The following is an 11,751-nucleotide window of genomic DNA, read 5'->3' as shown; positions in this document are numbered from 1 at the left end:
AAAACGGGCACATCCAGATGACGATCCAACCCATCTGCCTTAGTCTGCTTTATCCAAGACAGACTCACCCTCTGGAGAGGCCTTTTGCCCACCATCAGGACAGTCATCCCTGCTCCCTCTCTAGAGTATCATGTAGACAGCCATGCCTGAATAAGTCCCAGTTTTGAAGTCTGCTGTTAAACAATAGCTGCACAGTCAGCTCAGTATGAGATACAATATTTAAAGGTTTAACTTGTGAGAGCTTCAGCTCAGGCAAAGAGTGTCTGCCAAACTTGACAGACCTTGCAGTAGCATCAGTATGATGATGCTGGTTATCGTGGGGATGGATGGAAAAGTAGAAGCTGATACTTGGAGGCAATAACTGACCTGGATAAAATATCTGCTGGATTCACACCTCAGCACATGTCAGTCATGGTAACAGGAACAGGGTGTGAAGCACTTGAACCCCAGTGGGTTTCAGGCTTCTGCATCTGTCTTCCCCCAGCAGCTTTGACCCACTGCTATCCTTGTGCTGGGCAGGCGAGAGGACAGAAAGGTGAATTTGTGTCAGTTTCTCAGTGCTGGCACTTCAACATGGATCTTTGTAAGACCATCTGGAATATGGCAGAGCTGTCTCTGCTGTTTACCTTGCATAAATGCAACCTGTTGTTAATATCAAGTATCAGCAAAATACTTTGGATAAATCTAGATAAAGTGCCAAGATGAACTGTAATTAATCACTATGAATATACAGCTGTCTCTGTTAAACAGTTAGGACTGTATGGGTAAGATTTCCTCTCACTCTGACACAGTGGTGAGGAGCTTGCTTTGGTATCAACTTCTTCTAACTGCTTCCCTGGCATAACAGTAACTATATGTAATTGAAGGGTGTTTTATACAGTCTAACCTCATTATAATGAACCCTTTGAATAAACAGTTGTTATACCTGAATGTTCACCACAATTAAGATGGGGAACTTGCTTCATTGGGCCAGTGAAAAATCACCCACATCTGAGCCAAAGTGCAGTAACAGAGTTTTGTTCATAGCAACAAAGAACTAAAACAAGGTATTTTCAAAAGAAAACAGTGAATGCCTACAGAAAGGAATAGTAAAGTATGCTTCCCAAGTAGATTTACTATGCTTTAAGAAAAACAGGAGCTACATCGTCCTTGTTAAGATGCCTTATTTTAATTATTTTTTTTTTAGTAAGGCTAATTAATAATGCCAAAAAGAGTATTTCTTACCAGTTGGGTTGTATGAGCGTAGCATGACTGGACTCTCCTGTTGTGACAATGTAAGCTGTGAATCTTGATGCACTCTTGCTCGTATTCTGGGAATAAAGCAGTCTTCAGAGCATAGAAGCCTTGTCTACTTTCTTGCCTACAGTCTACTCCTTTGCACTGACTGAATCAGATGGCGAGCACTGCCATGTGTGTCTATTGACAAATGAGGGTGGAAGACCAGAAGATGTCAGCTTGCTGGTAAATGTGTGAAAATATTCACTACTGACAGCCATATCCTATGGTTGGGTTTGGCATGCAACATCTGCACAAAAAAACCCTTGTGTGTCTGTCTATAGAAAACACCAGAAAAAACTCAGTAACATATTAGCAATCTCTATTCAGCACTTGAATACCAAGGAAACAATACAGTAATATCTGTTAGAAAGAAAACATTGCAAAACTATGCTTTGCTCTAACCCCTGCTGCTAAGACTACAATTTTCAAAAATACTTAGCTCACACACACAGACCTTCTGAGAGGACTGACTCAAAATCTGCAGCTAGACTGAAGTGCCCAGTGAATTCTCTTTGCTGCTCTTGAGCTCCTTCTGAATGATAACTGTGATGCAAAGCCAGATGCCCATCACTGTGACAAGATGCTGGTCTTATTCTTTTCCATGCAATCACGCCATCGTTTCTAGTAGTACCACTTGCAATGCATTGCCCCCTCTAAGTGCAAAGAAAAGGCACAAGTACAAGAATCTCTTAGTAAAACATTAATCTCAGATCACAGATTTATTTTATGGATTTGCAACACAGCCCATATTACAAACATTGTCTGGGAACATTTACAAGAATAAATAAGATGGACTCGCAGTTGTAAAAAAAAGATTACACTTCACTGTAATGTACAGTCAAAAAATATATCTGATATTCATTGACTTGACATTATTTACCTTCCTTCTTTTAAGCTAGAAAGACACTGAATGCACAGTGTTGAGATTTTTGTATTTATATTTTTTTCCTTTTTTTTTTTCATTACGTGCTTTATCTATCAAACATCCAAACTGTACAAGTGAGTTTCACCAGTAATCCATAAAGGCCAAAGGGGGGGGAAGATGGGGGAGATGGGGGCGGTGTCGCAACAGCAGAGACTAGCTCTCATGCAGCATTCCTCCCTGCTGGCAAAATGCACCCAGGGAGCTGGAATAGGATACTGCTGATCCAGATGCAGCCACAGCATTGCTGTGTGAAGTAGTGACAAGTCTGGCAACAAGTGATGCTAGTACATTTTAATTTCAACAGGATTGGCACGGGGGGCTGGGAAGGAGGTGAAGGAGATTAAATCAATATGGGAGTGAATTTTGTCAATATGGTGAGTCAGTGTGGGTTAAAGGCTGTGTTAAGGATACAGCTCAAACTTTTGGCATAGAAGTACAGCGTTTAAGTGCTGGAGGTGCAAGAAAGGGCTATAGGGGCAATGAGGGGGTAATGCCAGTTCTGTTCCAGGTACACGCAAGGAAATAAATCTCCATAGTGCAACATGCTTGAGGTATCTCATGAAGTCCCCCAAATAGTAGCGTTTCAGGGTATGAGATCTCCCAATGACAAATACCTCTACTGAAGCACTGTCATTCTGCGACAGGCACCTCCAATAAAGTAACCACTATGCTGTTGGAAACCTATGTACAGAAGATCAGGACTGGTCTCAAAGGTTACATCTTCAAATCCTTGCTTCAGACAAAGTGGCGTGTACTGGCTCATGTTTATACTGCTTAGAAACAGCTCATGCTGCATTGAGTTGCAAGAAAAACATTTTAGTTCATTCTTTTCCCATTTCATTCTTTTTTTCTTTTTTTTCCCCCACCAGGAAACACTATGGGAACATCAGCATCTGTCATTCAGTCTGCTGCATTATTTTATTTTTTAAGGCTCAGGTTGAAAAATCTGCTGCATGCACTGGGATAAGGATGGAAAGGCTAATTTAGATCTCTCATGTTTTTACAAACTGAAAAAGCTGCCAGGTTTTCACAATTATGCTAGTCCAACATGAAACTGTAGGATATTCTAAGTATAGTTTATTTTTTTACAAGGGAGGCTTTTAAAATATTTTAACACAGCAAATAAAGATTATAGACTAGAGGTCACTGGAAGTCAGCAAGTTTTTTTTCTTTTTTCTTTCCATCACACTCAGTACCACCAGGATTTGGTCTTGATGTATGAAAATGTATGATTTTGCTTGACAGTTACAGCAAATTGTACATTCTTCAAGTATGTATATGAGGAAGATGATTGATACCTTTTCCAAGTCAATGAACAGACAATACATGATGGATTTTCCTAGTGGTCCTTGCCAAAACTGCAGAAAGTGGGCTTTGCTTGCTATGCTGTTGGCTCGCCCTCAATGAAAAGAAGAGCTGTAGGTATTTTTGGGAACAGGGAAAGAAAGAGCACTTGCATTTAAATTGTATATTATGTATGTATGGCTACAGAAGACTGCAATCTAAATAAATACAAATGCAGGAGGGTTAACAGAATCCTTATTACTCACTTCTGTCTCCCTGTCTTTAATTAGCTGGCTCCCCTGTTTCTACTCCTGAAAAGGTTTTTGCAGGGAAGATGCAGTAGCCTGTTTTGCCATTTCACAGTCTCCTAGGAGGTATATTGAATTTTTGACCCAAATGCAGTGGTTATGCTGAATAACTTCTGCCGCATGGCCCCCTTTATTGTTCTAACAAACTGGGGTTGACTGAAGTTTGTACACTTAAGACAAATGTAAGAATCTCAAATAAAAATATAGCAGGCTGACAGCAAGTTCTTGAGATGCTCCTTGCACTGGCTGGAGATATTATAAAAGTTAACTGTGCTACCAATGTAATGGAGTCGATTGTTTAAATTTATTACAGGACAATGAAGTCTTCCAAGTGGAACATTTCTACTGCATTGCACGTCCAGGACCGCGTCAGGACTGTGTGCTGTTCTGTGATGACTTGTTAAGAATTCTGCAAGTGTGACAGATAGAGGCACCTCATATTTGAAGATTATTCTCTCAAGCAAACCTCCTTTTATCTTTTTCCCTCAGGATTTATTCCCCCTGTTATACTCTGACTGCTCCATCTCCACAGAGCTCCACGACATGGAATGTGGCATTACCTGCTTTTTATGATGTTGGCATGAACTCAGAAGAGTAAGAAAGATATGAGTAGGTGTGCAAGAATGGGAGACAGAACAAGGTGCAAGTTTCCTACCTGTTTCAGGACTCCATTTGATCTGCCCTCTCCTCCAATGTTTGGTTTCCTTTCCTTCTCTTCCAGATGGCAGTTGGTTTAACTGCCTTCTGAATCACCTGCTGCAGGAGCCTCTCGCCTTTCTCTGACTCTACAGCACATCAAGAGCAGTGACCAGCAATACCTGGCTTGAGATTCCCAGGGGAAATCCCACAGACTATTCCTAAAGGGCCTGTGAAAAGTAAATGGAAAAACAAGTCTACCATCTGCAGGCTTAAATCTACTTCTGCGGGGTCTACACTGCCACTGGAGTCTACAGATCCAGAATAAAAAGTTGGAAACTACTGACACACAGATACATGCTGCTCTAGGCAAAAGCTATTCTTTGGGATTCCCTCCTTTGCCCTACGGAGTTACACAGACCATACTGATTAGGGGTCACAGGCATTTCCCAAAATCTCTGCCTTTTAGGAGTTATCTGGACATTCTTCAAATGTGTGTACACATGGGCAGGGGCTGAGCAGGAGAGACAGGATACAGAAACTGCAGTTTGACTTGCAGGTAAAGGCAACAAAAGTTACATCTTTTCAGTGCATGTAAAAACCTTTCAATGCTAACTGCTTGTTGCCTGTGGACCAAAATGGACAACTCTAGCTCACATAAATGGCTAAAATGCAAATGTATTAAGAGGGACCCACCAAAGCGTGGCAAAGGCAGACAAAACACTGTGCAACCTTGCTGAAGAATTTAAATCACAAATTGAAAGGCCTCCTACTAACCATAGTCTAGAGACCTCCTTGATCAGAGTATACCAATTATTTCAATCTGCAGAGAAATAAAATCACCAAATTCCCATTTGCTTGCTTGCTACCAGAGGTCCTGATTCAGTTACCTTCACATGTACACTGTACAGCCTTTCATGGTCTCTTTTCTTTATGTTAATAAACAAGTACCTCAAGTATATTTAGAGGACGTTAAATGCCTTTTTCCTTATAGGTATTTTGAAGAAGGAAAAAAGAAAAAAAAAAAAGAGCCAGCATAGGACACAGTTCCTGCAGGGATCTCAATTAAAAAAACAAACCCACAAACCACCACCAAACAAACACACACAAAACTAAAAAGACAGAAGTGTTAAGACCTACTGTACCTTTTAGGGGTTTTGGTCTATCTCTTTCCTGCAGACAACTCAGGGTCTTTCTTCTCCAGCAGCCAGCCTAGATAGCTCTGGAATTCATTGCTTCAGTTACATCTCTCAATAATTTAAGAAGTTACCCCCTGTATGAGATAGTCACCCTTGAACCACCCTTCTTTACCTATTTCTAGTTCCTTGTATTTTAGATTAAACTTTAGACCAATAGTATGATATCAATAAGCAGTGCTTCCTCACCCCTGAAGGATGTCTGAATGAGAGTAAGTTTATCTTCATTATGACCAGTGAAATATTGTCAATATCATATTTTTTCAGCCTAAAATTTAGTCATTGAGGAATTCACCTTTTCTACTGTACATTATCACTTTTCATTCACAGCAGGGGATGCTTAGGTTGGAAAGCTCACTCTGACTATTAATCCTTTCAGGAGTGAGAAAGCCTCCTTTATCTCATCTCATAATTGCTCTTTCCCAGTGAAAACAAAGCCATCACCCATAATCTTGCTTCAAATACATTACCTCTTTGCTATAGGCTGTTCTCTAGGGTTTAAACAACCTTAAGGTAATAAGGCTATTTAAAGCGAGCTTCTCTTCTCCTTCCACACAATTCCCTTCACCATTAGTTCACATTCAGCATATACACATTGTGCAGTAAGAAACTAAGGAACAGCATAAAGATCCCTGAGCCAACACAGACTGGAGCTGGGTCAGTCCCTCGAAAATGACGTAACTGCAGGACAACGTAACAGTTTGGCAACATCATCTGTAGTGTTCGCTGAGCATCTTTCCACATGGATTGTAGGCTGGACATTAGAAGAAGGTTGAGACACGTGTTTGAGGTGCCACATAATAAGCTGTGACTAACAGTTGGGCTGTGGTAACCAACGTTTGCATTAAACTTGTTCCTTGCAAATAAAAGGTAAAATTTAGCTTAAATACCTTTCCGTGCAGTTTATGCTAATGTCACTTGGCATTTGCGGAGGGCTAAAAACAGATGGCAAGTTGCTGTGGGTCAGCTGATACATGCAGCTGACCCTCTAGGAGCATTTTTCATACCATAAACCACATTCAGACCTACCTCAAGACCTTAAACATCTCCACTGCAAGCGCTATTCTGCTCATCCAACACCTCCTCTCCATGCACACATCCCTCCCTATGGGCTTACTTCTGGCTTTTTAATCCACTTTCTTTCATGCTACTGTTAAGCCTTGAACTACCTCCTACACTCCACATCTCAGTAATATTGTCACTTCTTCTACCTCTCTGTTCCTTTTATCCTGGCTGTCACCATCAGTGCTTGCACTAGTCTTTCTGTAACTCATGAGGGGGACCTATCACTATGCTAGTTTCCATGTAAATTTAACAGAATGCTAAATACTAATTAGAATTTCCATAGCATCCACAGGGAGTGATTCCCTCTGGCTTTCTGGAGTTAGTGAAGTCATGAACACTTTGTTGACTTGTAGCTTCTTCCTGTCTGGGCAGTTGTTGAAAAATCCCATTCTGGGATCAGGATTCCCTCTTCCCTCTTCTTTGCTAATGGCTCCCAACTCCTGACCTACACGGTTACAGCAAGCCACCTGTCATCAAAACACTAATATTATGTCTTCCTTCTCATTTTTATCTCATAGTTTTGCTTTGCCTTCTATTTTTCCTGCAGCATTGTTTATGTTGCTTAGTGGCAAAAGGAAAAAAAAAAACCAAACAATTAAAGCCGGTAGTTTGTTTCATGAGACACCAGACATTCACCTACAGCCCCAACAGGAACTAAAGGTGATTTCATGATTTCTTGCAGACAACAGAAAGGACCAACTAGAAACAGAGCACAGGCACCTGTGAGGGGGTTCTCACCAATACTTTATAGCACACTGGCTACATCAGGGACAATGTGGTTCAAGCTCATTTAAGACCTTCACGATATTCACTTGGAACAAGCCAAGAATCCAAAGCTCCTCGGAAAGAGTATGAGCTAGGCAGTTCAGCATCCTATGAAGCCCCTCCTCTGCTTAGCAGGAAGAGGATTATTGCTGTTCCAAGTGTCCTTCCTTAGACTGTGGCAGGTCCTGGTAGAGATGACAACTTTTTGGTTAGATACTGGTATGTTTGAGTTGAGAGTTACTTTTATATGATTTAATTTTCATCCTTCATTGTCAAGGCAAAGGTATGACTATTGAAAAAAGAATGACCATGAAGCAGAGATGCCTTTTGAATTTACATACAGAATTAGCAACATTTTTGAGCTTCTGGCATGCTCTATACCAGGCATTGAGATGACAGAGCTGCCAGCACAGTCTCTGAGTATTTACCTGAGGGTGGAAAACTACCAAGTGGTAAGAAAGTGGAGTTTCCTTAAACTCTTACTTTCAGTCTAGCTTTTAGCAAGTCTGTATTTGAAGAAACCTACATCTCCCAGAATGTAATTTACGCACAGAGGAACCTCGTATCCCCGCACCCTCAAGATAAATAAGTGGCTAAATTGAAATACTGAATATTGTAAGGCCTTGTTCATTCAATTACTTTTTTCTCCAACATTACCCTGCAGACCTTAATGATTAACTACTTAAACATACTCTTTCAGAAAAGCAATTTCTTAGCTGCTAAGAAGTCAGAGTGAGATCCGGAACCATGGCAAAACACATCTGGTGTTTGTTTCAAAGAAGGAGAGTTGCACAGGCATTTTTGCAGAACAAAACAAAAGCTGTTTTACTTAAGAAGGAAAGCTGCTGTGCTGGTCTAACATTTTTCTTAACGCATGTCAGATTAGGTTTCTCTGTATGTACATCACCTTTTGTACAACTTGGATGGAACCTGAAACTTGTAGGGCCTGGAAATCTGAATAAATCACTCAATAACAGTTTGGAAATACTGATGACATCTTGACCAAACCCAATTTTAACATTACCTTCAGTTTTTAAGCTCTGTTCTCTGTTTGCACAGTGCCTAGTTCAGCAGGGTCCTGTCGTGACTAGGGGTCCTAAGTTCTACAGCAATATAAATAATAAATAAAAAATAATAATACATAGTATATGATCAATAATACCTACTTTATACCCTGTTTTTCAAAGACACACTGCACCCCAGCAAATACTTGAAAAATATGGTAACAAAGTTACCAAAAGTTGCAAGACAAATGCAATTTGTTTGATGCAAATATTTAACCTTAAGGTTCAAGTGGCTGGGAAACTTATTAATGGTATTGCTTCACCAGCACTGAAACGAACACAGACCAGAGAGATGTAACTGGTTCATGCACAGCCTTGGGAGTCTAGCAGAAACTGGGAGGAAACATTTGTGTAGAAGCCGAGGCAGTGAATCCATTAAGAGCTTCTCATCTCCACTATATTTTCATGCTAAAGGGGACTATGTATGGGAAGAGAATTCCAGTGGTTGTTTTTTTTTTTTGTGTTGGCCTTTTCACTTGGAAAAACAAATAAAAGGAAACAGATAAGGTAGACAAATTGTAGTGAAACATTTCATATATCCCCTATGGCTATCTCATTTTTCCCAAATGACTGCTGCATGAAATTAAAAAATTAAAGACTGGGATTTGAGAACAAAATTATAAATTAAAAAGGAGACATTTAAAAGAGAATTTCCTAAGGGTTTCATTCCTTCCCTACTCTGCAGCAAGGAGAGCAAAAATACAATCCAAAAGAGGAGAGAAGAAGTCAGAGGGGATTAGAAAGTCCAGTCTTTCAGCCTGTCTCCCATTTTGCTAATTTTTACAGTAGGTTACTTAAGAAGCAGTAGATGTTCCAATAGAAAGCAGGCAGCAGCAAACACAGGCATTGTCTCCTCCTTCCAACGAGGTCTGTGCAATCTCAGTCTCTTGCTCCGGGAAGTAGAGGTTTTCCTTTCCACACTCGTTACTGCCTTCCAGTGTGGAAGAGGGGAGAAACGTCTGCCAGAGATTGGGGTCTGGCATTTCAGAGCCTCCCCTCCCTCTGCTGGGCTAAAAGGAACTCAAGTATTCCAGTGCAACTTCATATACAAATTTATACTGTTCCTGAAAAAGAGAATAGAAATTGGTGGCATTAGAATACAGGTAAATTCTTCAGAGCCTCATTCTACAAGCTGCCAAAAACCCTCCTCCCTCTTTCTTATACTGTTTGGCAGGACCAGGCAAACATTAATTCCATTTCTACGGGATCTTGAACAAGCATTACTAAGAGTAATTAATATTATCGTCAATGGAAGAGAAGGACACTCAGAGAGACAGCCGCAGTATGGGCTATTCATTATTTGCCTCATGGCCTCATTGCACGCATTGCTTTTGAGGAAAGAATTCAGTGTGATCGATTGAGATGATTGAATTCAGGACAGTTTAATCTCTTGGGTTGCAGGGAGCAAGGCCTGGGGTTCTGACTGTTCTCCCTTCCTGGTTTCAAGGCATGTCACAGCATTAAGCACTGGGCTGTACACATGCGCAGGAGGACAAATCCCACCCCCTCCCCACAGCCATGGTGACAGCTACCTGGGGTTTAACCTCCTGGAGGCAGCTGGCCATGGGAGAGCTGGGCATGGCAGCTGGGCCAGGGCAGCTGTTCCGCTTCTGCTCAATGAGAGAAGCAGTGGGACCAGAGGATTCATTGCACATGCCAAAACTGGACTGATGTTAATTCTGATGGCTTCATGTTATGATTTGTTTTGATTCATACTGAGCTAAGCCATGAAATTTTTCCACCTATCCTGAAGTCCCCCTGCATACACTGGGTGAGGTAAGGTGCAGGAAAAGCAACTTACCAGTGACTCCACCATGTTGGATTTGTTATTTCGTAATGTTTTCACTATGTGGAACACATCAATGATATTTTGCTGTTGAATCATTTCACACACGCTGCAGATGGCACAGAAGGTGCCGCTGCGTCCCCCACCATTCCTGGGTGCAGAAAAAAAGAGGCAACAGGAGAAGGTAGGTAAGGCTGAGGGAACGGAGGAGATCACTGCTTACACAGCACCTCACACACCACATATACTAAGAAAGGGCTAAGCTGATCCCTGGCAGTGGTGGATGGGGAAGCCGCAGGGACTGCAGAGCTGCTCCTCACTGCTTAGGGGCTCGCAGCAGCTCTGTGGTCAGAGCTGGACACGGGGCAGTGCTGCTTCAGTTGTGTCTGTGCTCCAGTCGTGAGGCCTACCGACACAACTGAAAGTAGCAGAGTTTTTTTAGCTACTTCTCACCACAATCAGTAAAATCTCTGGGCCAGGATGCTATAATGTAATAAAATATTCAACTTGAAGTGCATTACAAATGTAATTTAACTTCATTTTCCCCAGCTGAAGCCTGGCAAACCACCAAATTTCCATACCCATGATCAGTGCTCTTCAGAGGTTACAGGCATTTTCCAGTCCTACTTACAGGCAGTGGACAACAGTCCGTCCGTCTCTCCCATCATACTGTTCCTGCCACTTCTCCAACCTTCTGACCACCTTCAGGAGGGAGCGTTTGGAAGGAGGGGTGTCCCTGTATGCCGGCCAGCCAATGTACTGCAGGTGCTGAACTATGCGATATCCGTCCTGAGGCTAAAACAAAGAGCATTTCCAAGATGCTAAATGGAATGGGGCAGGAAACAGAGAGGGTAACACAGGGGGCACTGGTTATATGGCATCTTTCCCTCTGGATCTGATATCATCAATGTTAACACCCTCCACTCCGGATACCTGATACAGTGGGGAAACAAGGGCTTTTTGGTAATCTGGGTAACACCTCAGATATTACAGAGCCTGGCAGAAACCAGGTGCATAGGATCCCTTGTTTTGTTTCCAGCAGAGAATAAAATCTCACCAAACTGTACAAATAGATCAAATAGATCAAGTGTGTCTTTCCTGGTTGCCTGTGCTGGAGACTGGTTGTGCCATAAGAACTAAAGGCAAAGAAGGCCCTCAAATAATCTCTGGGGACTGTGGCAGGAAAGGATCCTCATAAAGATTTTAGCAGCAGCCATTGCTGTTGAACGTAGATGGGTGCAGAGAGCTGCGAGTTCACAGCATCCACCCTGCCAGCTATGCATTTATGAGCCAGCTTCATCCTGAGAGTCACAGAGCCTTAGTCCTACTAGCTATATGACTTCAAGACTGCCCCTGGTCCAGAGGCAGTTGACCTTCATAGGAAGGTGAATATCTAACTGATTTATCAATTTGTGTAGTCAAACCACAAGGTTCACTCTGCAAC

At 41.8% G+C, this 11,751-nt stretch overlaps 1 protein-coding gene across 4 annotated transcripts in view; it reads right to left on the bottom strand.

Annotated features, from left to right (window-relative positions):
• Positions 1-2,328: 2,328 nt before the first annotated feature.
• The window catches only part of PTPRT (protein tyrosine phosphatase receptor type T), a 488,778-nt gene continuing 479,355 nt past the window's right edge, over positions 2,329-11,751 (bottom strand). For all 4 annotated transcript variants that reach the window (XM_075059108.1, XM_075059117.1, XM_075059124.1 and 1 more), the window contains 3 exons: positions 10,939-11,102; positions 10,323-10,458; positions 2,329-9,585 (listed from right to left, as the gene is read on the bottom strand). In XM_075059108.1, the coding sequence (XP_074915209.1) occupies positions 9,532-9,585; positions 10,323-10,458; positions 10,939-11,102 (354 nt within the window). In that variant the 3' untranslated portion in view covers positions 2,329-9,531. The remainder of the gene's footprint in view (positions 9,586-10,322; positions 10,459-10,938; positions 11,103-11,751) is intronic.

This window comes from Buteo buteo, chromosome 2 (genome assembly GCF_964188355.1).
Source record: "Buteo buteo chromosome 2, bButBut1.hap1.1, whole genome shotgun sequence".
Taxonomy (NCBI): domain Eukaryota; kingdom Metazoa; phylum Chordata; class Aves; order Accipitriformes; family Accipitridae; genus Buteo; species Buteo buteo.
The sequence above is the reverse complement of the archived record's forward strand: the minus strand, read 5'-3'. Positions and strand labels throughout refer to the sequence as shown.